We start from the raw sequence: 27,217 nt of genomic DNA, 5'->3' as shown, positions 1-27,217 counted from the left end.
GAGCTGGTGAGCATCCTGCAACACCACCTCCCTGCCCTCCTGGGGGGTGGCAAGACGTGCCTGGAAGGTGACAGTCCCTCTCTGCCTGGTCCTTTCGGTGAGGTGAGTGCTTGTGAGGGGCTCCTACAGCTCGCAGGAAGAGACAGAGGAGTCCTGGGAGAGAGGGATGAGAGGGAAATGGGGTTTTCACCCGAAATGTCCTCGTTGTGTAGGTAGGTTGCAGCTGCCGGCCTGCGCCCTGACGAGATGTGGTGCTGCTTGTCATGTCAAAGGCAGGAACACAAGATGGAGCTGGATCCTGCATTCGCTGCACATTCCAGGCCCTCTCACTGACAGTGCTGTGTATAAATACCTATTTATTTATTTTTTCAGACAAACTGCAGGGTTGCGGTGGTGGGTTTCCATCACAGGGGCTCGTGGGGCTCGGCCTCAGTTCTTCACCAGCACCTTCCCCGTTGCTTTTTTGTGGTTTTTTTGCCCCATTGCTTTGGCAAAAGGAAATATTTGCTGCTAAAACAGAAGCAGGGCAGGTCCTTAATCTCCTCCTGTTGCATTTTCCCAAGCCTGGCTGCGAGGGTCTCCCAAAAATCCCAGCACCCTTTCCCCTCCAGCCGTGCGGGGTGCCTCCTGCCTTCCCCAGGGCTGCGTTGTCCTGGGGGTGCCAGGGAGGTGGAGGTGCTTTGAGGCCAAAAAAAAAGCCAAGAAATGGCTGAGATCAGTGGATTTACACCAGCTCCATGTGTCCTGCAGGCGATGCTGCCTTGTTGTATCAGGATTTATTCAGAAAGCAGCTTTCTGCCCTTCCCTCTGCGCTTGCCTCGGTTAACAGAGCGAGGAGCATCCAAGAATACCCCATTAATCCCAGGTGACGAGGGACAGCAAGTTTTACAGGGTGTTCTTGGAGCTACTGCAGCATCCCCTTGATGCCAGGAGGCATCCACTGAGCTCTGTGCAAATAAAAACGGGCCCGGGGCTGCCTTGGAGGGGGTGTAAATCCCTGCGGCTCCAGTGGGAAGCCCTAAAATGCAGGGACTGGAGCAGGCAACGCTGTGCTGCGCCCTCCAAAATTCCCGTGCCCTGCATGTACCAACCCTTTTCCATTCTTTCCACGTGGAGGTGCGTTGGGATTTTAATTCTGGCCACTTCACGAATGAAGAATCCCACAAACTCGGTAATTTTTGGTCAGGAGCACGCCAGGTGAGACGAGTGGAAATCCAGCAGTGGAAAAAAAATCAGCCCGTGGACCAATTCTCGTCTTTTTCTCCCGGAAATGTCAACAGGTGGCAGTGTGTCAGCCGGGGAGCCTCCTGACACTGCATCCGCAGCTGGAAAAGCAGGAGAACGAGCGAGCAGGGAGAGCAACCGCGGCTCCTGGGGTTAAATCAATGATCCGAGGGTGAGGAAAAGGCATTGCTGTTTGTTTGCCGGCGTTGTGAGCCCTGCCAGCAGCCAGCACGAGAGCTGACAGCCATGCAGGGTGGATCGTGGTCTGAGACACGTCCTCCAGAGGCTCATGGTGCCGCTTTTTGTTTTCTGCTCTCCTAAATAAAGCGCCCCGAAGTTCAGGTTTGTGCGGTGAAAGCCTTGGTGTCTCCTGTTAGAACCTGCTCTGTGTGAACACAACCCCGTCGTGCGTCTTCACAGCGATGCTGTGTGGTTTTTTAACAACTCGTATTTGGTATAGGAATAAAAATCATTTATTAGAGGATCTGAGGAGGTTTGTAGTGTGCTTTCTACGTTGCCAGCACGTAGCACTTGGAGGTATTTTCATTTTTATTCCTAAAGGCTTGAAGGAATGCCCCGCATCGCCTGGTGGCATGATAAACCTGCTTACTCTTTTAAAGCAGACCACTTCCGACTTGCCCCTGGTCTCCCTGGCTATACCAAGGGCTAATTAACAAACAACAGGCGGATTATTGCATCTCCTGCCCTGTTCCCTGCTCCGTTTGTCCCGGGGGAGGCTCTCCGTGCGTTGTGCCCTCGCTGTCTGGATTGTTAAATTAGCTGCTGAGTAAGCCAGCTCACTCCGTGCCCCTTCAGATCGTCCTGCTGGGATGAAAATCTATTCAGGGGAAGCCAAACAAAGGAATTGGTGTCGATCCCTGGTGATCCCAGCTCAGATCATACACGAGAAGGGTGGCACGGTGCAAATCTTCTCCCCGTGGAGAGGGTAAGAGGCTCCCAAGGATGCTTCCAGCTGTACCCAAAACACCTCGGGTTGGTACACCAGTGCTCCGGGACCTCTGGGGTGGGGTGGCGTACAGAACAAGGATCCCACCAAGGAATCTCAGAAAGAAATTAAGTTTTTAGTGAGGGGCACCCCTGTACAAACAGCCTGCTCTGATTTTCAGCTGTGGTCTCCCCACTTGGGGCAGGTGAAGCGGGCAGAAGGGAGGCAGAAGCCATGGGCTCGTGGCTGTGAGTGGAGGCCAGCTCGCCCTGCTGGGATTTGGCCTCGTGGTGCTGGCCAAATAACTCAGGAGGCTCCCTGCCTGTCCTCCTTCCTCGCTCAGACTCCTCTATCACGTCCAAAACTACATCAAACGCAGTGGCTCAGCTTGTGCAGCTCAGACACGGCCAAGATGACCTGTTCCCATCCTGCAGCAGCACTTTTTCCACCCCGAGCTGGAATTCCCTGCAGACGAGGACCCGATGGGCTTTGTGCCACAGCTCGGTGACCCAGAGCCAGCGCCTCGCTGCGGTTCCTCGCCTGTGAGATGATTTCTCCCCTCCCCTGGAGCCCGGCAGCACCAACTCGTTACCAGCTAAGAAATCCAAAGATTTCTCCCAAAGATGGAAATATTCTGAGGGCACGGTGAAATGCAGCAGGAGGGGAACGAGCCGTGTCCTCTGGGTGATCCGAGCTTATGTGAGCAGCTTGGCAGCAGGAGCAGGGTCACAGCTCACGGAGCTGTCGGCGTGGATGAGGATCCTTCCTGCCATCGGATCCAGCTTCCAGCAAGCTGTGGATTGTTGTAGCTGCCATGAGGCTCATCAGATCCTGAGGATTTTGTTTTTTTTTTCTCTGGAGAGATCCCCAGCTTGATGCCGGGTGGGTCTGCAGTGGCAAAATGTGCAGAGCCTCAAAGTCTTCAGATAGAGCTAAGATGCTGTGCCATCGAGTGCTGTGGTTTGATCCAGCTCTGCTCTGTGCACCACAATTTGTGTTTTAATTTTAATCGTGAGCCACGATGTCCACAGGCAGCTCCTGCTTTTGTGTGCCTGGAGCTTGCCGTGTCTTCGTTAACTCGTCGGTGAGTAATTTAGGGCCGTGTCTGCCTCCTTCCTCCGTGCAGCCGTCCCTGCTGCTGGGAGCAACCGTGGGGGCTCGAAGCGATGAACTCCTCCAGCGTTTGGCTGGGGGAATTTTGGCTCTGGAGACGTACCCGGGGGGTGATTTATGGCACGTTTGGAAGGCAGTAAGCTCTTACCCACCGTTTGACACCTGCAGAGCTACGTTGATTTACCTCCTTCTTCCTGGGGATGTCTGGACAGCAGGGGGCTGGCGCACAGGGGGATGTTTTCAGGGGCAGGATGTGTTCCCAAGGGCTGCCACAACCACCCCGCACGTGCTGGGCAGAGGAAGAGCAGCCAGGCAGGAGGAGAAGGGCCCCTTTGTGCTGCTCAGAGGCAGTTTTGGCCTCGTGCTCCCTGCAGCAAGCCCCTGGGTCCTTTCCCACCGGTTTCCAGCGAGCGAACTCAGCTGGGAGAGGCCGGGACAGATCCGAGCTCCATCTCTGCACGTGTGAAGCCCAGGGGTCACAGCGGGGCCACCCGGGAGCTAATTAAGAGTCAGGGCTAATGAGCTCAGGCAGAGCACCGGGCTAATCCCAGCAGGCTGGCTCCGTTCAGCCGCGTCTGCGGGGTGGATGCCGCAGCTGGGACACCTGCAGGAGTCTCTGCACCCTCTCCTGCACCCCACGAGCCTACCTGATGGAAAATGATGCTGGTCACAGCATCGTTAGCACTTCCACACCACGTGCAGCCCCTCTGCTTCACGTACAGGTGCTGCTCTGTTGCACCATGTCCCAAGCAGGGGCTCCTTGCTGTGCACAAAGCAGCAGGAGGAGCGAAAAACACCCCAGATTCCCCTCTGCTGCTGCTCGTCCACAGAGCCCGGCAGCGGGGAGAACAAAGAGCATTTTAACAAGCTGCTCCCGGCCCTGCCAGCACGCCGTGTGTTTGCTCCTCTCCCTTCTTCTCTTTAAAGTTTGTTTTCGTCACGGCGGAGCTGGGAACCGGAGAAGAGCTCCCGAGACGCCCGGTGCCGTCCCTGCGAGCCGGCCGGCGCGGCGCTGCGTTTGAAGCCGAGCTTATAAATATGAGCAAAGCACCTCCTTCCCCGGGAGTTTCAAACCCTCCGAGGGTTTGCTGGAAGAGGTTTCTTTTCCCCTTCAACTTCACAGGGACTTTAGAAGAGCCCTTCAGCCAAGTGAGAAGTGGGCTCTGCAGATTGAGTGGGCTCTGCCTGCCAAACGCATGGCCCGGGGGCTCCACAGACCCTTTTAAATACGTGTTTGTTGTAAAAGAGGTATGAAATGGATCACTTCCGAACGTGTTTGCGCATTTATGGTGTAAAAGAGTTTAATTTTGTTGAAAGTGAAGTGCTGCAAAGCCTCGTGTGCCCTTTGGGATGCTGCCTGCTGCTCCTGCATCCCCTGCCAAGGGGATGCACAAAAACAACACACTATCACTGAAGCAAACGTGAATTATTCCCATTCCCATCCCTCGGTGCTCTTTGGGTTCCCCACATCTTCCGAAACGCTCCTGAATGGTTCAGCGAGTCCACTGAGTGCTGTCCTCATGGCACCAAGCTGAATTGCTCGGCCCCAGCAATTTGGGCAGCCTTCAGCTCCGAGCTGTGGGTCCCCTCGCCTCCTTGCTCGCTCTGGGCACCCTGACAGCTCCTTCATCACTTCCTAATTAGCCTAATTTAACTCTTATAAAAGAATAATTTTTTAAAGGCACGCATTAGCGCGGCTCCTCTCAAATTACTGATTTCTTCTTCTTTTGTTGTTAACGGGTCTGCAACCTCATAATCCACCCGGTTTGGTTGGCCATCCTAACGATATCCCCTTCTGCCCACCTCCCTCGTAGCCTCACGCCACCTTTGAAGGTTTTCTCACCCGTGCCAAATTCTTATTTCCACTGGAAATCTGAGCGGGGCTCCCGGGAGGCCGCTTGAAAGCCGTCCCCCACGCGCAAGGGATTTAACATCCCCCTTGGATGCTTGTCAGGCATTAACACGAGCTTTAAAGCACGAGCCAAGAGGGATATTTTAACAAAAAAAAATAATGAATAAAGAACCCACATCCTCCTAAAAGTGTCAGGGAAGCAAAAGGGGGGTTGCTGTGTCCTCTAGGACAGGGTGGCCAACGCGCCGAATGCAGGGAGAGGAACCAGGAACCACCCCAGGGGGCTTGCAGCCTGCTTCCTCGGGTGGAATTTGGGGAAGGATTGGTAAAAATCATCGTTCGTGTGGCTAATCGGGTTGGGATTTAACTCCACAGTCATCAGGCTTAAAGACTTAATGCAATAATGGGATGGCAGAGCCGTGCGGGGAGGGGATAATTGGGGTGGGGGTGCACGGGGCGTGATTTTGAGGCTGTGGTGGGGACAAGGCTGTGTGGGGACACGTGGCAGGGTGCCTGGGGGACGTGGTGCTTGCAGGCACGCTCCTGCACTAACTGAAACCCCAAAAAATGGGCGTGTGATGCCCTGGCAGCTTGGACTGCGGGGTGGTGGCCTTGTTTGTGCACTTGTGCACCCACAGCGCCTTCAATTTGCGCGTGGAGCAGGTCCTTGGGACCATAACCTTTGCAGACGTGTTTTTCCACGCAGTGTGGAGGAAAACAGGGTTTATCCGTTGGGATTTACCTTGCTGTTGGCAGGAATTCCTTTAATTTCTTTGCGTAAGCAGACGAAGCAGCAGTTGGTGCTGTTCCCACCTCGCCAGACCCAGCGCTGCCCCGACCAGGAGCGTTTCAGAGCTCCTCCACCTTCTCCAGCAGCCCTGGTTTGTCCTGTGGAAGTGAGAGCAGCTCACAACACCCCCCCAAGGGAGCCAGGTCAGTCCCCCGGTGTCACCAGCAGCTCCATCCCATCGCACACCCGTCCTCCAGCCCTTCCTTGGAGGCTTTTTGGGAGCCGAGGGAAAAACGCCGCGAGGAGCAGAGAGCTGGGCAGCGATCGGCTGCTGCAGGGGCGAGCTGCCCAGCAGGCTCCTCAGGAAACGCAGCCTCGGGCTTTATTAACTGCCTGCCCTCTAATTAAGGCTGTGCGCTGGCTTTATTACTCCTCACAACAATAATAACGTTATTTCAGTGATTGCCTGGGATGTGCTTGATGAGACTCTTCCTCCTGACCTGTGGAGTCCTCCTCCAGGGGCTGAGCCCTGCTTTGCCGATCCTAGGGTTGAATGTTACTACTCAATATTTTCTGTGCGCTGCCTGCCCCAAAAACCAAAAAACATGCCCCAGACGGGTGGAAAACTAACAATAAACCATCGTTTTGTGCCTCCTGGATGCTCTCTCAGGGCTGGTTTTGCACCGGGAGGGCTCTGAGGGGAAGCAGCGCCCAGCAGCAGCTCTGAGCAAGGCGCACGGCGCTTTCTGGAGCACCACGAAACCAATTCCTGCACTTTCCCTCCATCAGAATTGTGTTTTTTGTTTTTTGTTTTTTTTTCCTAGCAGTCTGTCTGCAGCTTGTCCTGCCCTTTATCACCCTTAGGAGAAGGAAATCTCACCGAGGCCCCAATCTGCCTGTTCCCCGTGCGGCCAGCTGGCACTAGGGGGGTGCCGGCTGTATTCCTAGACCCTGCCTTGACTGATTTCAGCCCTTTTGCCACAAAATCAGCCGTGAGCACCTCCACGTGCTGAGCACAGGGCCCGGAGCTGCTGAGCTGTGCCTGGAAGGGAAAGGAAGGAGCCTGGAGAAATCCCTGACCAGCTGCAGGTTGTCCTCTGCCTCTCGCCAGCCTCATCCATCTCCGGGAGCACACCGACGCCGACGGGCAGCAAACAAGCCCTGCGCTCCCAGGGATGCTTGGAAAAGCCACCAGCAGCGATAAATCAGCGATAAATCAGCAATAAATCAGCAATAAATCACCTATAAATCATCAGCGAGCTCCCAGCCATCAGCAGGGCTGCGCTCCTCCAGCCGGCACGAAGGGGAGCCTCGTCTCCCCGGCCATCAGCCCCTCTCTGCAGCCCCTCCCGTGCCTTATTTTCATTATTAACATTATAACATTAATAATATTTTATTTTTTACATCTTCTATTTTTTCATTATCAACATAGAATGATTTACATTGCGTGTTGCCCTGGTTTCAGTTAGGGTAGATTCAGTTAGGATAGATTCTAATCGATTTTTTACGTTATAAATGATCTTTATATATCCTAATTGATAATATAAATATTTTTTCTTGTGTCCTGGCGGTCCTGCAAGCTGGGAACTGAGCAGGTGGCTTCCCAAACACCAGAAAAATCCTTTTTGGAGGGGAACCTGGGGCTCACCCTGCTGGTACGGACGGGCTGACGGATGTCTCAGCATCCCTCACCCTAAATTTTTTGGAAACTCGAGCCAGGAGGCAGAGCTCCGCGTGTGCTCCCCGGAGCAGGGAACCCCTGGGGCTACTTGGAAAGGCTCGCAGCGAGGTCACGGTGCTCGGGAAGAATATCTCCTTGTCTTCTTTTCCAGGCTGCAGCCTTTCAGTCGCTTCTGCCTGCTGAGGAAGGACACTGCCCCACTGTGTGCCCGAACAAAGCCAGCGGCCGCGGCCATCTGTGCGCACAATTCCTGCTCTGCGCCCTGCTCTGCTGTTTTTTTTTTTACCAAAACTATCAAAACCACGGTGGTTTTAACCAATTCTGACCAAAAACTCGGTGGTTTTAACCAATTCTGACCAGGTGGCCGGCAGCAGCCTGGGTCCACGCAGTCTGGGTCGTGCTTTTTGTGGGCGCTGGGAGCCCTCAGCCTTTTTTTTTGTGCCCTCCCACTTTCTTTTAATGAAAAAGCCGTAATGAAAAAGCGGCTAAAAGCTAAAAAAAAAGCTAAAAGCTGCAGAAAAAGCAGCTAAAAAGCATTTGAGGAGCTCTCAGTGAAGCTGAGCAGCCTCTTCCGTGGTCTCAGGCAGAAAGACTGCGTGCCTGGCCCCCCCCCAGCAGGACCCTCCAGGGTCTTGGGCTAATTCCAGCGGCATCTCCGCCTCTTCCCGAGATGCGGGGGGCCCTGTGCAAGCCCTGGAATTAATTCCTGTGTCAACTGCCCCGGAGATAATCAGCTTAGCAGATCCCCAGACCCTGCCTCGCACGTGCGGGGCGGCATCTGCTCGGCAGCAGCAGCAGCCCCCACGGGCTCTGTGAGCGTTTCGCCTTCTGTGGGGTGGAGCAGGGAGAAAACCCCGATTTTGGGGGCACCAAGCCGGCTTTCGGGGCACTCTGCTGCCTGATTGCCCTCTGAAGACACCGAAGGGTTGTGGCAGGCTGCAGTGGATGTGGTTTCCACCAGCCCTGGGGGTGTTTTCGGTGAGTTTTCTGTCCCCGGGTGGCAGCAGCTCTCCGGAGCCCATCCTGCAGAGCCCTCAGTGCCACGGAAAGGGGACGGGATCCCCTAAGAGCTCTGGGGACAGAGACTGAAGCCCTTATCTCCCATTAGTGCTGATGGGAGCTACTGGGGTCTCCTCTTGCTGCTTTGGAACAGGAGCCCTTGATTTTAGGGCTGGGCTAGGTGATGCTTTTCTGCATTTCACACATTAATTCAGGGGAGGGGCAGCAGGGTTGCCCTGCCGGAGCATCCCCCAGCCCACCCCTTCATCCCCAGCCCTTCAAGACCCCGATGTGAGCCTCCATCACCCCCAACCACACTCCTCCATCCCAAACTTTTCCCCTCCATGGGGTTCCTGCCAGCTGCCTCCTTTTTTTGCCCCAAACCCACAACTCTGCCCCTCAGCGTGCGCTGAGGAAATCCTCCAAAACCCCAGGCTGCCCTAAACCCTGGGCGTGCTCCAAGGCTGATGGCTTTCCAGGGAGCCACCTGGAGGATTTACGACCCCAATCGGGCCGTTTAATTCCTCTCCACACCCTGACTCACAGACAGAATAACAGAATAACACCAGGAGTGCTTTTCTCTGCGTCCCACGGCTGTGAATCCCCTTGTCCCCGCGCCCAGCCGTGCCCTGCGCACCTTCCCATCCGCTCTCCCTGGTCACCCAGCATTAATTAACGCTGGTTAATGGGCTAACCACCATGGCTTTTGGGGATGCAGCAAGAGCTCTTCCAGGAGACCTGTGCCTCCTCGAAGCCTGTCCACAAGGGGCTGAGCTCTGGTTTTGAGGTCATTTCGCTCCGGTGACCTACCCGTGGGCAGCGCAGAGCTCTCATTAAATTTTAAGGGCGCACTGAAAGCGTTGGCCCATTAGGAAAGCCTCAAAGAGTTATGCTGAGATAAAGATCCTTTTCTTTTTTTTCCAAAAACGTATGTTGATTTTAAAAAACAGCTTTATGGAAGGAAAAAGGAAAGAAAAACCACCGTGCTGCAGTTTTCATGAGGAGCTTGTAAACCTCGCAGGCTCCCGCTGCTTCCCTGCATCAGCTGCCCTGCGGTGCTCAGCCCCCAGCAAAGCTCCGTGCCGGGCTGATCCCTGATCCTGCCAGGGCTGGAGCTGTGCACGGGGGGAGATGGGAGCTCAGGCCAGGAGCCAAAGGGTTTTTTTGGGGTGTTTTTGGGGAGGTTTTGTCGGGGAGGGGACGGGATCTCGCAGGGGACAGCTCGGGGCGAGGAGCCTGGCAGGCTGCTGAGCTGACTTAGCAATCCCGTTTTTATTAGAGATGCATTCACTGATTATCTCCGCATCCTAATGACCGGGGCATGATAAATCACCAAAGAAGTGCTAAAATCACTGGGATTTTATTAACATCTCCGGGGGAGGCAGTGCCGCAAGGTCGTTTTCTGCTCTCTGCTCTCTCTGACAGCCAGGCAGCCAGCCCACCTCCTCCCCCTGCCCCTAATACATCCCCAGGAGCACGGAGGGTTAGGTTTTGGAGATGTGGGGCCGTCTGCCCCCTAAAACCCGCGTGCTGTTTGCAGCCCCCCAAAAGGCGAGATGTCTCCGAGCGGTAACTTACCACGGGGGATTTGCCCAGCTCCTGGAATAAGGCAGCCAGCGAGGCACACCGGGTCTGCGCATCCCAAATCCAGGGCTTTGGGAGCCCTGAGCTGATGGCTAACCCTTTTTCCATTCCCATCCCCATGGCAGCAGGGGCAGGAGGACGCCTCCGTGGGGCTGCTGAAGGCTGCGCGCCCCTGGGCACAGGGACCGCACTCCGTGCCCAGCCCCAAATGCGCACACCTCGGCTCCTCGGGCACGGGGACGAGTTCGGGACGTGGAAATAACCCTCTTCTTTCTTCCCCCTGCAGAGCCAGCTCTCCCAGGCCCTCAACGGGCTGTCGGACAGAGCCAAGGAGGCGAAAGAGTTCCTGGTCCAGCTCCGCAACATGGTGCAGCAGATCCAGGTAGCACGTCTCCCTGGGGAGGAGCAGCCTTTCCGGGGATGCTCTGCCCCTTATCCCCGCGTGGTTTGTAGGAATCCCCTCCCAAAGGGGTCTGCAATCAGCACCTGCCTCTTTTCATAGCATCCCCGTGCAGCTTTTCCCCAAAACTGCTCCTCCCAAAGCCACCCCGCTTTGCTCTGACCCCCCAGGAGAACAGCGTGGAGTTCGAGGCCTGCCTGGTGGCCCAGTGCGATGCCCTCATCGACGCCCTCAACAGGAGGAAAGCCCAGCTGCTGTCCCGGGTCAACAAGGAGCACGAGCACAAGCTGAAGGTGAGCCCTGCTTGCAGCTCGGGCGTGCGGAGAGCTTTCTGCCGCGCTGCCGGCACCACCACGGTGCTGGTTTTGGGGTGAAACGCTGCTTTCGGCTCAAGCTGCCATCCCGGGGCACTCGGGGTCACGAGGTGGCGGTTGTGTCACCGGGCAGGAGCAGGAATCTCTCCGTTTTCTGTTCTGCCCAACGAAAACTCGTGGTGCTTTCGCCCAGAGGTGAATTCTTGGCACGGGGAGGGGAGCCGAGACGCGGCTCTCCGCGTGAGCTGTGAAAACAGGCTGGGCTCTGCCCGCGCTGCTTCGAGCACTCCCCACGAGGCTTTCCATCCTATTTCCAGGCGGGATTTCCAGCTCTCTGCCCCGCACTGGCTGCCCCTCCTCGCTCCTTGCTGCCCCTCTGCCTTGTCCCCAGCTTTTCCCTGCGGTCCCCAGCGGGGCGGGTGAGCGCGATGCGGCATCGGGCTCTGATCCTGCTGAAACCCCGTGGATCCCTTATAGGTCCAGCTGGACCTACAGGGTGATAACAGCTTTGTAGGGCTGAGCCCTGCCTCGGTGCTCCTTCTCTGGCACCAAAGCACAGCCCAAGCAGGCAGTGCCACACCGACAGCCCATCCTGTGGGTGCAGGACCAGCTCTCTTTCACTTTTCCCCTTTGGGGCAGTTAATTACCCTCTCACACAGCCAGGCAGTGGCTTCAGCAGTCGGGCTGAGGCTCACAGCCTCTGCACACCCTTTCCTTCTGGTTTGGGGACAGGGACAGAGGGGATCTTGCCTGCTTTCAAGGCAAGGGTGGCCATCACAGCACAGGAGGGCACGAGGACAAGCCTGCCAGCTGGCACCGGGCCACCAGCGCCTGGCACCACCAAGCCCAAGCTCCCAGCCCCGTGGAGCACCCGGAGCTGGGGTCAGCGGGGCTTTAGGGCTGACCTACTTCAGCTTGACACACATCTCGTGTGGCAGGCACCCAGCCAGGGCTGCCCGTGGGCCGGCACTAATTGCTCCAGAGGGAGGAAATGAAGTGGGGAGGGACATCGCGCTGCCATTCCCAAACCTCCCTGCCATTCCCAAACCTCCCCCCAGGCTTGGATTCAGACAAAGAGCCAGCCTTTAACAAACAGCATCCAAAGGAGCAGCGTGGCCAGGTTTTAAATCCCTTGTCTGTTCTGCTCCTCGTGGCCAGACCTGGTTTCCAAAGGATTGTTCCCCAAGGGAAGCCACCCTACAGCGCGGGCTGGATTGAGCAGGGGCTGTACAAGGTCCCTGCAGGGTTGTCCCAGGACGAAATTCCAAGGGTTCTGTCAAAGCCACTGAGCTCCTGGACATAGCTCTGTACACGTCTGTGTCTCCAGAGCTGAAACACTGGTCCGTGACCCTTCCTTCTTATGGGATTACGCTCCCCAGCAGGGCTCATCCCGCGCACCGGAGCCAGGGTTCACGCGAGGCCGGGTGCCTTGAAACCCAGCCAAGCGCTGAGAGAGGAGGAAGGTGAGGAAGACGTTTAGGTAGGGACGAGCACAGGTGTTACTGCCTTCCAGGAGCTGTGTTCGAATGTAAATTATAGCTCAGATCGTCTTGCAGGAAAGAAAAGCTCCTGAAATAAACGCCCTATTTTAAGGCGGCAGCGAGGTGCTGGGAGCGCGCAGCGAACGCCCCTTTTGTAGGCTGTAATTAGGAACCAGCTGCTGCCTGCTGCCTCCTTTGACGTGCAAAGGGGAAAAAAAAGACATAAAAACGACCAGGAATGGGATGTGTGGAGCTGCCCAAATCCCCTCGTGGGCTGATATCCCCGAGCTCACTGCCCTGCCAGGCTTTTCCCAGAAGATGCCACCACTCGGCTACCCCTGGGCTCCTGCAGAGCTCTGCAAACGGCCAGCTTCCCTGCACAGCCCAGGGCAGGCTGGTTTTCCTGGAGATGTGGTGGATATCCCAATCCTTTTGGGTTCTCCTGAAGCTGCCCAGCCTCTGCCTTTATCCCCGTGCACAACTCAAAGGCCTGAGGACCTCCCAGATTTTGCTTTATCCCCGCGCACAAATCAAAGGTTTGAGGATCTTCCAGATCTTGCTTTCAGCTCTGGATCCACCTCCTCTGGTATTTCATGGGAATATTTCATTCCTGGGGTAGCGAGGAGCTGAGATGCCCCACACGGTGGAAATCCCAGGCGGCAGCAGCAGGTACATGACGCCCACGGGATGCTCACAGCCATATGGAAACCCCATAGGCTTCTGGAAACCCCTTTGCACTCCCCCTGCACCTTCTGGATCCTGCCCCAAAGGACTGGGAAGGGAGGTTTGGGGGCTTGCCCACGCTTCTGGAAAAAGGCACAGCGGAGCCAAAGAGGGAGTGAAGGAGTCTGGCTCTCCAGGAGCGGCTGACGCCAGCAGAGCCATTCCGGTGCACTCGAGTGTTAAAAACTGGCACCGAGTGAGCTCTTCCCTCTGATGGAAGCTTTCGAGGCCAAACCCAGCGTGTGCTTCTCTCCTGCATGGTCTCTGAGCTCCTCAGCATCTCTGCACGGCTCCAGAGGACAAGATGGGAGCTCCCCCTGCTGCCTCGCCAGCCTGGCGTGCTGGTGGCTGCTGCTGCTGCTGCTGCTGCTCCTGCTGCTGCTCCTGCTGCTGTTACTGCTCCTGCTGCTGTTACTGCTGCTCCTGCTGCTGCTGCTGCTCCTGCAGCCCCCTCCCCAAAGCAGCAAGTGGTGTCCTTGCAAACAGCAACCCCCTAAAAACCAGGAGCCAGCCAGGAGCATCTTTCATAGCATCTCCCAGATGCCTCGTCCCAAGCTGCAGGGTTTACGGTTCTCTTCTTCCTGCTAGGTGATGAAGCGGAGGTGATTAGGTTCTAATTAAGCCACGCACGCTCTGATTGATTGCCCTGCAGGAGTCCTTGCCCCCGTGGAAGCCCAGGCTGCTTTGCCACAGGGGGCTGGGACGTGCCTCCATGCAGCTCTGCGTCCCTCCCGGCTGGGCAGGGGGGGTGCCTGCAGCCCAGGGGGGTGTTTTAACACAGGATTCACAGCCTGTCGTGATGGAGACGTGGCTGTGCTTTCCCAAATTTTAACGTAGTGCAGCCTTTTCCATCAGCTGCTGGTGGGAAGCTCGCCTGTCCTGCCCCTAACAGCCCGCCGAGGAGAACTTTACGCAGCTCTAAAGCTCTTCCAGGAAAGGAAGGGCTGTCCCTCTGAGCCCATCTCCAGGCTCTGCTGCAGCCTGGGGAATAAAAAAAAAAAAGGCAATTCTGCGTGGTCCATCTCAGCTGATGCGGGGTGAGCACCTCAAACACACGAATCTCCCCCTCAGCACTGCAGCTGGGGCAGGTTCATCCCTCTCGGGAACACCAAACCCCAGGCTTGATCCTCACCCACCACCCGGCGGCTCTGCTCTGCTCGGGGGCATCCCCACGAGGCTGCAGCTTTTTTTTTTTTTTTCTTTCTTTCTTTCTTTTTGGGCTCCCAGCCCTGCGGCTGGGCCATCGTGGCTCTCCTTGTCGCCGCAGGTGGTGCGGGACCAGATCTCCCACTGCACGGTGAAGCTGCGCCAGACGACGGGGCTGATGGAGTACTGCCTGGAGGTCATCAAGGAGAACGACCCCAGCGGCTTCCTGCAGGTCTGGATGGGATTAGGAGCCCTGGGGTGCTACAACAGGCAGGGGGGGGCACAGCGAGGACGGGATCCCCATTTTTCCAGCCCTAAAATCGAGGGCTTGGAGCAACAGAACAGAAGCAGAAGCAGGATGGGGTCGGTTGGCTCCGAGCACGGAAAGGAGGGGTTGGAGGATGTGTTCGGGGCTCTCCGGAGCAGAGAAACGAGGGGAAGGAGCGAGGGGGAGAAATTGGGGAGCAGGATTAGGGCAGGGCAGGTCCCCAGCACGCTGCCCCTCGGTGCCTGAGGCCGCTCCTCGCCGCCAGATCTCGGACGCGCTCATCAGGAGGGTGCACCTCACCGAGGACCAGTGGGGAAAGGGGACGCTGACGCCCCGGATGACCACGGATTTCGACCTGAACCTCGACAACGCCCCTCTGCTGCAGTCCATCCACCAGCTGGACTTCGTGCAGATGAAAGGTAAGAGTGTGCCCGCCGCCCCTGCTCGCGCCCGGCGCCGCCGAGGAGAGCTTCTGCCCGGGGAGGATGGAAATCAGCCTGGCTTTCCTCACCTTCTCCTGGCCTCCACATCAACCTCGTCGTTGTTTCTCGGTGGTGAAGCGCAGAGCCACAGCTTGCCCGTCCCTGCAATCCCCATGGATGGTTTTGGGGTTGGTTTGGGGGCTGGTTTTGGGGCTGGTTTTGGGGGCAGTGCTGTGCCGTGTGTCCTCCGTACCACAGCAAACGCCAGCAGCTAGGGGCAGGGGGTGAAACCATCGGGGGTGAGACCCTCACCCCTCACAGGCAAAGAAAAGGCTTTTAGGAGCCAAGTAAGACATTTCTTATCCAGCTGGGTGGCCCTGACAGCAGTGGCATCAGTTCCCTGCTCCCCAGTGTCAAGGTTACCAGGAGGGGGGTCTTTGGCTCAGCTCCACAAAGAGAAATGTGAGAAATTCCACTTTGAAGCAGGCAGGTTTGGTGTTTTTTTTCAAATTTTTAGGTTTTTCACTGTGAGAGTGGCCGAGCACAGGAGCAGGTAGCACGGGGAGGTTCATCTTTTCCTCCCCGAGCATCCCCTGGCTTCTCCACGTCGTGTCAGGGCTCCCCGTGTCCTGGGATGTGCCCGGCAGCAGGAGCTGTGTGCGGGCAGAGCTGGCAGGGGACAACAGCCCCGAGTCCCCCAGGGGTGGGTGCTCTGCTGGGGACAGCGTGGGAGGACCCCAAATCTTTTTGGGGCAGCCTGAGGGCCATCGTTGCCTTGCTGAGAGGCACCCCCACGTCTCTTCTTCGCTGTATCTTGGTGGAAAACCAGCAGCATTTCGTGCTGGGCTGCGGGCAAGGCCAGGCACCCCGCTGCAGCCAGCTCTGCTGAGCATTTTTGGGAGCCTCCCTGCTTCGGGACACGAGTCGGGGCAGTGGCACACCCTGTCGTGTCACCACGCTTCTCCAAAAAAAACCATCAGAAAGAAAGAAAGCAGAGAAACCCCAGGGAAATCCCAGCTTCACCAAGCTGCAGGGTGGCGAAATTTGGAGGAGCTCACCTGGAAGAACAGCTCTTGCTGCTGCTCACCCCCAAGGCACCCCCATTTCCACCCCGAGCAGTGCTGGCTGAGCCCCGAGGCCCTAAATCCATCTCCGTGCTCCCTCCCCGTGGCGGTGCTAGCAGCCAGGGTCCCTCTAACTTGCCTTTAGTTTCCTCTCCAGTGCCGGCCCCGCCGATCCTGCAGCTGGAGGAGTGCTGCACCCACAACAACAGCGCCACGCTGTCCTGGAAGCAGCCCCCCTTGTCCACGGTGCAGGTGGAGGGCTACATCCTGGAGCTCGATGATGGCAACGGCGGCCAGTTCAGGGTAGGTGCTTCCCCAGACCTTTTTTCAAGTCCCCTCCTGCCTTGGAGACGTGAGATTTGGCTTGCCGGGACGCCCAGGTGCGGTGCAGACAAGCTCTGGGCATTTTTTGGGGAGGTTTGGAGCCATTTGAAGGGGTAGAAATACCTTCCCGGTGAGCAATGTGACTTGCAGACGCGGAGGATCCGTGTGAAGCTGCCTCTGCAGGTTGCTAAATATTTCGTGCGAGCCATGCTAATTGCCCCGAAAGCCTCGGGGTTTCGCCAGCTGCCAGAAAGCAGAGGTGTTTGAGGCCCGAGGGCTTTCGGATTGCCGTCATTACACAATTAAAATCAGATTTTTCTCTGATCCGACCCGCTGATAATTCTCCCGGCGTGCTCGCAGCCAGCAGCCCCTCGCCTTCTCCGCGCACATCCACGCGAAACTGAGCTAGGCAGGAGCTGGAGCAGGGCGAGGATGGAAAAAAGGAGGTGAGATCCACAGAGAGAAGGGCACAGGAGGCCAATTTAGGGGACAGTGAGGCTCTGCAGAGCCGCTCCAGCAAGGTGAGGGCAATCCCCCAGAGCCTCAATTCTTCCTTCCCTCCTAATTTACCCGGAGACCTGCGAGTGCCTCTCGTGGGATGCCAACTGCAGGAGGGCTCCTTGGGTGCCGAGGGTCACCTTTAGCTTCTCATCACCCATCTCAGGCTGTCAGCACGCTGCTGGACCCACAGCTTGGGCTGCTCCCAGCCCCTTTAGGGTCTTTGGGGAGGTGGAAGCGACCTGCCCTGCCCTGTCCCTCCACCCGCCCCACGGAGGGCAGCAAACCCCCGGGCTTTCTTGTGGGATCTGCTAATTGCGAGTGAAAGTTTCATGAGCCACACATTTCGGTAGCCTGTGGATGTGTTTGCTCGCCTGCTCTGCTCACACAGCCTCGCTCCTTTGGCAGCAGGAGCGGGAGGTGCTGGTGAATCAGCACGGCTGTGCTGAACTCACCTCGGTTTTCTTTCAAGGAACGCTTTGATCCTGCCACCCAGGAGCACGCAGAGTTGCTTTCCGCGAGGAGATTTCCCTCTGCGTGCCGCCTGCATTAATCCCTCTCCCTGGCACAGCTCTCCTGGGCCGGGCTTGCTGCTTTCTGACCACAACCAACACATCCTATCCCTGCAAAAACTCCTTTTAGGGCAGGATATCTGCTCGTGTAACTCTTACAACTGCTCTCATGGCCGAGGAAGGAACCCTCGGGGCGCTTTGCTCTCCTTTGGACGTTGCCCCAGGCGGTGGCGCGGGGCTGCGGGCACTGACGCTGCGCTTCTTTGGCAGGAGGTGTACGTGGGGAAGGAGACCATGTGCACGGTGGACGGGCTGCACTTCAACAGCACCTACAGCGCCCGCGTCAAGGCCTTCAACAAAACCGGCGTCAGCCCCTACAGCAAGACCCTGGTGCTGCAGACGTCCGAGGGTAAGGCGCAGGGGGCACGGCCAGCACCGCCGGGCTCAGGGATCCCCCGAGGGCTGCTGGCAAGGGGAAAAAGGAAGGGCTGTGGCAGGAGGCTCGGGAAGATCCGAGTTTCTCTCCCTTTCCGTGCCAGAAGGTGTTTGGTTTTTTTTTTTGGAGAGGGTCGGTGTGGGTGCAGGGGGAGATGGCGCGGGGAGAAATGGTGTCAGGGTTTGTGTTATGCCCCGGGGAAGCTCCAGTGTCTTCACTGATGTTGTTTAAAAGAAAATCAAACGCTCAGCACCGCTCCCAAGGCATCGTGCATGGCTGCACAGCATCACCACAGCGTCCCCTCAATGCCTGGTGGTGCTCAGCAGGCAGCAGAGCCACCACGGAGCCGCCCGGGTGTCCTCACAGACCCCCAGGACGGACAGACAGGGACAGACAGCCACCCTGGCACCGTCTGCGGGGCTGATCCCCTCGCTGGCAGGCTCTCAGAATAGGAACAGCCCTCTCATGCCGTGGAGGAGTCTCCCTGACAGACTCTTAAGTGCATTTGTCACAGCAGGCACTTAATCCGGGGCGGAAAATTGGCTTGGTGCTGACGTGCAGGCTGGAAGGGGGGCTCTGAGCTGCACGAGGAGGTCAGGAGCTGTGCTGCTGTGGATGTGGAGACAGGGAGCAGCCCCACATCCACTGCTGCCAGGCAAGGAGCCTCTTTTGGGAGCTCTCCACGCTCGGAGGAGCCCCTTTCCCATATTTCCCAGGCTAAATGCCCCGGGGGTGTACCAGGAACGGGGAGCAAAAGGGGTTGAGCAGAGAGCCGAGCCGTGACAAGCCCATCCAACAGGCAGAAATCTCAAATCACGAGCCCCAAAGGCCTCAACACATGGGTCTGGGAGCTGCGGGCACGTTTGCGGAGCTGGGAACCACTCGAGGAAGCTGCAGCGTTGCCCTGGAGAGCCAAAAATGGGAGAACCCGGAGCCAGCCCTGCTGTGGGGTGGCTGGAAGCACTCCTGAAGGTCAGCAGAGCTCCCCCAGCTCTCTGCCTGGCTCCCCCGAGCCTTGCAGGAGCCAGCAGGGCTTGGGTTCCTCCTCGGCTCCGTGGCCTTTAAGCTGCCCAGCTCCAAAATCTGAAGGAGCCTGGAAGGAACGGGCTGCTCGTGGTGCTCCTGCGTGCACGTCATGGCCCCTCTCAGGCTTTGATCCCCAGCAGGTTTGAGCATCATCTGGACAGGGCGAGCAGCACGAGGGGAACGCTGCCAGGAAATACAGGGACACGAGGTGCTGCTTTGGGGGAGCCACGAGCCATCAGAGGGCACCTGACCTGCAGCTCCATCTCTTTTGGGGAAAAAAAAGGAAGGTTTTGCAGTGATGCACCCACCCAGATTTCTGACCCCACCGATGCTCTTCGCTCCCGCAGCCCCCTCCAGAAATTACAGCCCACCGTGCAAAAAAAAAAAGGCTTCTTTTAGCTGTTTTAGCATGATTTCCAGCTTTATTGTGGTTCACAGACAGAGCCAGGAGGGCTGGGGATGCAGAGTCAGGGCTGTGAATGCGGGGAGGATGATTTGGGATCTCCACACCCCTTGGCGAGACGAGGGGAGAAATCGCAGGAGGTGACCATCAGTGGGGAGAGGGACCTGGTGGCGTGAGGGGATCCCTCTGGTGTGACGTTTTGCCATAAATCACCTGAATTCTCCTCGGAAGGCTCAGGTGTTTTTGGACAGGTACACGGGGACACCAGGAGCCCCGCATCCCGAGCAGCCTTTGGGTAAGGTGGGTGCTTGGTGGCGCGCAGGGCGTTAGAGCCTCGTTGCCTCTGCAGCCTCCCCAGCACCCTAGAAAGGGACGAACATAGCATCTAGGACACAAAAAAGGTACAAAATTCATTAAAAATAACAGGAGGTGTGCGGGGGGGGGAACTTGTGAGCTCTTCTAGGTGCGTTACGGTGACGAGGTGTGCAGGGCTGGCTTAAAAAAAAAACCTCATGAGCGTCGGGAGGACGAGGAACATTTTGGAAGCCAACCCCACGTTTATTTTGGATGTCACCCGAGGCAAAGCTCCCCTGGAGGGTGCCGCCGGGCTGCACAGCCCCACGGCTCCCTGCTGCACCCCCCTGTGCCCGCACGGCCCCGGGTGCGGCGGGCGGTGGCGCGGCGCGGTCGGGCAGAGCCCGTGGCTGACCCCTGGTTTGCATTGATCTCACGTTTAGAAACGCAGCCAGAGGAGCAGACCCTCCCTTTTCCAGTGCCTTTGGAAAGATTGCAGCTTCGTAGAATGAGTCCTTTCTCCTCCACCCTTAATCTACAACCCAGCTTTCCGGGGAGATCCTACTTTGAGCTAAGATCTTCGGCCCACCAGCTGAGCTTGCATTCTTCCTTACAGTCCCTGAATTCAGCCGGTGAGCCGGGTGCCTCTGGCATTTCCTCTTGGTCTGTGCTTCTGGCCGTCTCCAAACCGTTTGTTTCGTTCTGTTCTGTTCGTTTTTCTCCCCACGACACGCGGCTGGATGGCAGGGGCTGCCCCCGAGGCGGAGGGGATTTCGGTGGTGCGGTTTTTGGGGACGTGCCCGGCTGTGCCCGCAGCACCACCGGGTCCATCCCTGGGGTGCTGGAGCAGCAGAGCCAAGGTGCTGCTCGTGGCCAGGCTCCGAGCACGTTCCTCCTCTCCAATCTCCTGTCGGTCAGGGGAACAGAGCCCCCCCCGGGGACATTTCCCTGGTTTCCTTCCCCTCCCCAGGCGACGCACGGTCGGGTAAGACCCTTCACAATCCGGCTCCTAACGAGGTGGGCGCTCCAACAGCTCCTCTGGGAGCTGCAAAGCCAGGCGTGAGCATACCCGAGGCTCCTGCCCTGCAGAGGTAACCACGCTGACAGTGCCTCACCCTGCTGGCAGCACCCATGGGTGCTTGGCTCGGGCCCCGCACCCGGTGTCCGCGGGCCGGCGAAGGAGCAGCAGGCGCGGCGCGTCTCGGAGCTGTTTTCTAACCTCTCCTTGCACGTCCTCTGTCGTTAAAAGATCCTGGGCCCCGATTCTTCCAGCCCTGCACCGATTTACACCGCTCCATGGGCTCCAAGAGGAGGAATTCCTCTGCTGGAAGCCCCGGAGGAATGGGGGCCCCCGATCTCTCCGTCCCCATCCCATCGCCTGCAATGAGGAATGAATGCTGCAGCATGAGCGGTGCCGACATAACCGGGGGCCCCGCGGCTTTGTGATTCCCTCTGTGCTTTTTGTGTTTTTCCTCCTCACCCCGCTGTGCGCTCATGGCTTCGACTCCGTTTCGTTTCGGGCCCTTTTTCTGCCTTCGTGCCCAGCCGTCCCGCCGAGTCGGTGTCTCCGCAGCCACGGGCCGGGTGGCGGGGCCAAACGGGGTGGTGGCAGGGGGCTGAGGTTCAGGAACTGCCCCAGGGACCCCAGGCTGGCAGCACCCAACCTCACAGGTCGCATCCGTGAGCCCTGGCCCTGCTCTTTGGCTTTTAAGGAGCCCGGCCCCCTGCGGCTGGCCGGATCCTCGGGGGTTTCTCAGGTGTTGTGTCGTAGCTGTGATGTGTGAAATGCAGTATCTCTTTGTAGGATGCAATTTTGAGACCCAAGGAACGCCTTACTCTCAATTAGGCAAGTATACCTGTTAACAATTAACTGGCACCTCCTCCGTCTTGCTCATCCATCGTTTGTTTTTTTTTTTCATTGTCTTTAAGTTTAATTTGGCGGGCGAGCAGCGTTTCATGTGCACACCCTCCCAGATGTCCCGGTGGCAGGCAAATTGACAGAACCATCATTGCCGTGTGCTGCAAGGGCGTTTAATTTCCTCCCCACCCTGGTTTTAAAGAGAAGCCCTGTGCTTAAAATCTGGTCCTTCTGCCCAAAGCCGTGTGCCCCCATCCGCGCTCATCGGGGCGCCGATGGGCGACGTCCGACGCAGAGCGCCTTCCCCAGGAGTGGCGCTCAGCAGCCCCCAAATTTGGGCCCAATCCTTCCTCTTTTGGGGAAATAAATGTCCCCTGAAGGGCTCAGCACGTCCCTCACACACCGTGCCTGCCAGCAGCAGTGCTCCATCCTCACTTCATCTCCCCCCCGTTGGTGTGTGCAGAGCCCTGAAAGCTCCGTGCGCTCGCCGGAGAGGCGGGCGAGCAGAAATTATTTCTGATTCCCTTTTTTATTTATTTTTTTATTTTTTTGTTATTATTTTTGACTGAATGCCAACTTCACGTGCTGTTTTCTTTCCCTGCATGCCTCTCCCGGGGGATGACCACAGTTGACATTAAAAAAATGGTGGCAGGTACGGACTCGCTCCTGTCGCGCCGCGCGAGCCCGCGTGCATGCGAGCCGTCCCGTGCGCAGCGTTCCAATAAAGCCCTCCACCAAATCTCACCCGAGTGTCTCCTTCTTCGAGCCGTGTTTACTTCTGCAGGCGTGAGAGTGGTTTTGTGGATGTGTCAGTTCACGTCTCGCTGACCGCCGGAGGAAAAAAAACACCGGTGAAACCGGCAGCTGGTGGCTTGTGCAACCACCCCCCCGTTGTCTTGTCCAGAGCGTGACCCCCGTACCTGTCTGATGGCCAGAGAGCGAGTCCCGTGCCTTTAACCCCTTCGTGGAGGTCCTCAGGCCTTGTCCGTGGGCTTTCTCCTGTCTTACGTGTGGCCGGCTGCTGGGCAGGGCTGTTCCTGGGCGTGCAGCGCCGTGAATGCCGGCCGGTGGATGCGCTTTGTGTTCCCGGAGCTGCTAGAGCCAGACAGCGCCGGGGACAACGATCCTGCGGGCTCCCGAGCTGCCAAGGGGACAGGCAGGGGAGCAGCAGATCCAAAACTCAGCTGGGAGCCCCGACCCTAAAGCCAGGAGCCCCGCGGCCGTGCCCCGGAGCTCGGTGTCGCCCTGCATGGAGCATGCGCCGCTTCTCGTCCCGTCCTCTCCGTGCGCCTCGGCGGCGCCGCGCCCGTCCCCCCTGACCCCTCTGGCTTTCCTCTCTTCCAGTAGCTTGGTTCTCCTTCGATCCTTCCTCCGCCCACGCCGACATCATCTTCTCCAACGACAACCTGACCGTCACCTGCAACAGCTACGACGACAGGGTGGTGCTGGGCAAGACGGGCTTCTCCAAAGGGCTCCACTACTGGGAGCTCTCCATCGACCGCTACGACAACCACCCCGACCCGGCCTTCGGCGTGGCGCGCGTCGACGTCCTGAAGGATGCCATGCTGGGCAAGGACGACAAGGCCTGGGCCATGTACGTGGACAACAACCGCAGCTGGTTCATGCACAACAACTCGCACACCAACAGGTAGGGGCCCCGCAGCTCCGCCCTGCCCTGGCACGAGGGGTCGGGGACGCTAGAGGCACCCGCAGGAATCGGGGTTTCGCTCCTCGTCGCCTTTTGTGGGAGCGTGTGGCTTTGCCCAAAGCTAAGGGCAGCTCCTGCTGCTCTGCTTCATTGCTCTGGCTGTTTTTTTTCTTATTTCTGTGGCTTGGTTGCATGCTGGCTCTTCCCCCGAGCATGCACTGCACCCCTTGCGCATAGCACACCCCTTCAAAGCCTTGTAATTCCTGCAGTGAGAATATTTTGTTTGCTTTCATCCCTGTGCCACAGCTGTGGCACGATTTCCCCGTGGGCTGGTGGAGCTGGGGGCTGGAAAGCTTGTGGTAAACTTGGGCAGAGCCTGGCATCCCCTTCTCGAAGGCTCGAGGGCGATTCTCTGCTGGATCAGCAGGGTTTGAAGCAGGGCTCGCACTTCTGCCCAGCAGCTTTCCCCTCCTGGTGTCCTCCTGGGGACGTGGGGACAGGCGGTGGCACGGGTGGCGATGGGCACAGGTCACTGGCAAGGTGTGAAGCCCTTTTTTTGGGGTTGTAGGGTCAGGGGGATGCTTTGGGGGATGCCAGAGGGCAGGGGCTGAGCTCGTTCCTCTCGGGATCGCAGCCACAAAGCCCTGGGGAGGTGACCCGGAGGGGGCCACAACCCAAACCCTGAGCTGGGAGCAGGAAGGGCACGAAGCCAGCGTGGCTGTCACCACCTCTCTGCTCCCGCAGAACCGAGGGCGGCATAACGAAAGGCGCCACGGTGGGCGTGCTGCTGGATTTGACCAGGAGGACCCTGACCTTCTCCATCAACGAGGACCAGCAAGGGCCCGTGGCCTTCGAGAACCTGGAGGGCCTCTTCTTCCCCGCCGTCAGCCTCAACAGGAACGTGCAGGTGGGTGCCAGGGCCGTGCCCCCCCGGAGCTGCTGCCTCCAGCTCCCTGCCCCGTGGTTTCTCCAGCTTTCCAGCCCCTCCTGCTCCCTGGGGTTTGGCAGCTCCATTTCGGGATCACGCCGGCTCTTGCATCGCCCCAAGGACCCCGGCAGGAGCTCTGGGGTGGAGCAGGGCGCCTTTCAAAGCCTCTTTTCCCCTCGGGAGGTTCAAACCCCTCTTCTCTCCCTCTCTCCCAAGCTCTCTGCTCTGCTGAACGGCACCGAGCGGCGGCTCCCCGTGCCCGTGCGGTATTTCCATCTTTCATTTCCCCTTCTCACCGATCCCTTCCCTGCCAGCAGCCGCCCCACGGAGTCCCCAGCTCACTCAGCCTGGCCGTGGCACGTCCCCTCTCACTGCTCGCCCTTCCAGCACTCCTCCCTGCACTGCTTTTAGGGCTTTCCTGTTATTTGGGAGAAAATGAAGGGTTTCATTCCCACCCCAACCCTCTGTAGCACCAAGAGACGAGCACATTGTGGAGCCCTCTGGTTTCTGGTAATTCAATGTGCCAGGCAGGGCTCCAAATCCCCAGAGAGCAGGGGAATCCCGTGGGATGCTGATAAAAGGCCGCTAATGAACCCAAGCCGTTCGTTATCCTCCTCCTTCAAAGGCACGGGTAATTAAAATCACCCTAATCAGGCTGGAAATAATCGTGTTTTAGACAAAGTTTCTTACAAATCTGGGTCTGAAGGGGGAAGATGCTGCTGTTTGAGGAAAGAAGGAGCTGTGCTTCCCTCCCAGATGAAATTATTTGGGGAGGGAGAGCCCTGCACAGCTCCTTGGTGCCTGGGTGCCTGCAGGACCCGGCCCGCTCAGTCCCCTGCTGCTCACCAGGGATTTTTGGGAAGCAGGGAGCGTCCCTCTCAAATTTTTCTTTGGTTTTCCCCTTATTTATGTGCTGAAGTCCATGCCAAAATGCTCCCTGTTGTCAGGACCGGGTGCCTGGCTCCCATTTGGCACCCGAGCACCCTGCACCCCATGGCACAGCCCTGCCCAGCTCCTTCCTCCAGCCACGTCCCTTCTTCTGGGGCTTTTTGGAAGCCTCCCTCAGCCCTAAGCACCTTTTTTGTCCTTCAGCCCCCTCTGTGCCCTCTCCTGCCCATCCCACCCCCACCCTGTGCCCACATCCCACCCCTGGCAGCCAGCTGGGAGCATTTGGGGCTCGGCACCTCGGGTACCAGCAGCCCTACTTCAAGCTGGAGCTGCATCAGGGCCCCAACCCCATAAATAAGAGGAGAAGAAGCAAAATGAATCCACCACCACATCCTAGGATCCTGCTCCCACCCCCAAAACCCCACCGCTGGGCTCCCCACGCCCTCTCAGACCACCTCCCACCGCACCGGGGGGGTCCCACCATCCCCAGAGGGGACACCACAGGGGCTGTCACAGCCCGGGGCCGTGTCCCCAAGCCTGGTGGGGACACGTCTGAGGCCTGGCAATCTCGTTGCAGGTGACCCTGCACACCGGGCTGCCCGTCCCCGAGTTCTACGCCTCGCGCTCGGCCATGCAGTGAGGCAGCTCCCCGGGGCCGGCTGCCTCTGCTCGGGGCCCGAGGAGCCAGCCCGCTCCCTTCTGCGGCACCAGAGGCCTCTGCTCGACGGGGGAGGCGGAAGAAAAATGAAAAAAAAAACCACGAAAAACACAAAAAAAAAAAGGGCAGGAAGAAACTGGCTTTCGGCAGTCTTTGTTCGCCACCCGCCTGCGCTGTCCTGTGTGTGTGCGCTTCGCTCCTTCGCTCTTCTTGGCTGATCCGGTATAGCTAGGTAGCCCGAGGTGTTGCTGCTCCCTGTCCGCTTTTAGGTTCGGTTTTCCCCATTTTGGTTAGGGTCCCGGGGCGGGGGGGAGGCAGATTTGTCTCGTTTCAGAGCGCCGAGCTGCAGGACGGGGCCGGCCGCACGGAGAGGGAACCCCCCCCGGGAAGGCTTTCGCCCCTCCGGTCCCGTTGCTTTGCGGGGTCCCAGGGCTTTGCGGGGTCCCAGGGCTTTGTGGGGTCCCAGGGCTTTGCAGGACGTTTCTTTCCCCGTGGCCTTTCTCTCAGAGCACCTCAGCCACCCCCTCGAGGTGGGGCCTGGATGACCAGCGGGTCCTGGGAAGCCCCAGGCACCCTCCTGCTTCACCCCATCTTGCTGCAGCTCCCCCCGCACGCAGCGGGACCCCCCGGGAGCCAGGGTTTGGCGTGGCTCATTAACACGGGGCGTTAATTAACGCCACCAGACGCTTCCCACCGCCCCCCAAAGCGAGCACCCACCCTTGTGCCCCCCTCTCACCCCCGGCTCCCCGCGGAGCGGCGCAGCCAGCACCCCACAGCCATACGCCGCGCGGCTCCTGGGAGAGGAGCTCTTTATTTTTTTACACTCGCCGGATAAAAAAAAAATTAGCCTTAACTACCTGACAGCCTCCTTCCCTTCCCCGGAGAGTCCCTTCTGCAGCGAGGAGCCGACAGGGGGGGACGGGGACAGGGAAGAGAGGACGGGGAGCTGCCCACAGCCCTGCTGCGCACTCAGGGACCCGTGCCCGCCGCCCGCCGCCCTCTCCCTTCCTCTCCCATCCGCCCCCGTGCCCTTTGCTGGCGATTTTGGGGGGGACAGGAGAGGAGCTCGTGGCCACCAGCCCGCTGCCAGCACGCACCCTTCGCGCCGAGGGCGACTGCATGCGCTTGTCCCCACGCTTGGCTCCCCCGTCCTTTCCGCCGTGCCGGTTTCGCTGCCCGGCGTTCGGTGACCCCCGGTCCCCTCGCCCCCGGGGCCGCAGGAGGAGCGGTGCAGAGCAGAAGGCCCCGTCCTAGGACATCCCCCCCTCCGGGACGGGGCCGTTCGGTTCGTTCCCTCGTCGCTCTAGGATCCCACTGACCTGATTTATTTGCAGGGGTGCTATCTCGTTCTTTCCCCTCCGGCGGCGTTTTCTCAGCTGCAGGAGAGCCGTGTTGCGGGCCAACGCCGAGCAGCTTTTTTTGGTTAATTCCCCACCAGCCCCTTCCCCCAAAAAACCCCTCCCCCGTGGCCGGGTCACGGGGCCCATTTCTCAGCCCTTTTCCCCCCCCAACCCACCCATTTCTTTAGGATGTTCACGGTGCTTATTAGACTCCTCGTGGTTGTAAGACGTCGCCCCCACTGTAGCGCGGTGATAGCTGCCTCCAGCTGCTGTACCCCCGGAAAAAAAAAGTGTCATGTTTGCTGTTCTAATAAAGGACTTTTACCAGAGAAGGGCAGAGCTTCCCGGAGCATCTCTGCGCCGCCACAGCCCCCCGCATCCACCTCGCCCCCCACCCCGGGGCACCGCGCACCCCTGCGGCCCCCAAAACCCAAGGGCACCGTGCCAAATCCTAAAG

The 27,217-nt window shown here is 58.4% G+C and overlaps 1 protein-coding gene across 5 annotated transcripts in view; it reads left to right on the top strand.

Annotated features, from left to right (window-relative positions):
- The window catches only part of TRIM9 (tripartite motif containing 9), a gene marked incomplete at its 5' end in the record, with an annotated part of 28,193 nt that extends 2,440 nt beyond the window's left edge, over positions 1-25,753 (top strand). The window contains 11 exons of one of the 5 annotated variants that reach the window (XM_082762714.1): positions 10,416-10,511; positions 10,700-10,822; positions 14,315-14,425; positions 14,727-14,880; positions 16,093-16,250; positions 17,552-17,690; positions 19,884-20,144; positions 21,927-21,950; positions 22,643-22,946; positions 23,691-23,853; positions 25,340-25,753. In XM_082762714.1, coding sequence (XP_082618840.1) covers positions 10,416-10,511; positions 10,700-10,822; positions 14,315-14,425; positions 14,727-14,880; positions 16,093-16,250; positions 17,552-17,690; positions 19,884-20,144; positions 21,927-21,950; positions 22,643-22,946; positions 23,691-23,853; positions 25,340-25,402 — 1,596 coding nt within the window. In that variant the 3' untranslated portion in view covers positions 25,403-25,753. The remainder of the gene's footprint in view (positions 1-10,415; positions 10,512-10,699; positions 10,823-14,314; positions 14,426-14,726; positions 14,881-16,092; positions 16,251-17,551; positions 17,691-19,883; positions 20,145-21,926; positions 21,951-22,642; positions 22,947-23,690; positions 23,854-25,339) is intronic. The other 4 variants (XM_082762715.1, XM_082762713.1, XM_082762712.1 and 1 more) reach the window with 4 other exon arrangements.
- Between the last annotated feature and the right edge of the window lie 1,464 nt (positions 25,754-27,217).

The sequence above is a fragment of the Aythya marila genome (genome assembly GCF_965140915.1).
Source record: "Aythya marila genome assembly, chromosome: 5".
Taxonomy (NCBI): domain Eukaryota; kingdom Metazoa; phylum Chordata; class Aves; order Anseriformes; family Anatidae; genus Aythya; species Aythya marila.
Note: the sequence above shows the minus strand (reverse complement) of the source record. Positions and strands in the feature narration are given on the sequence as shown.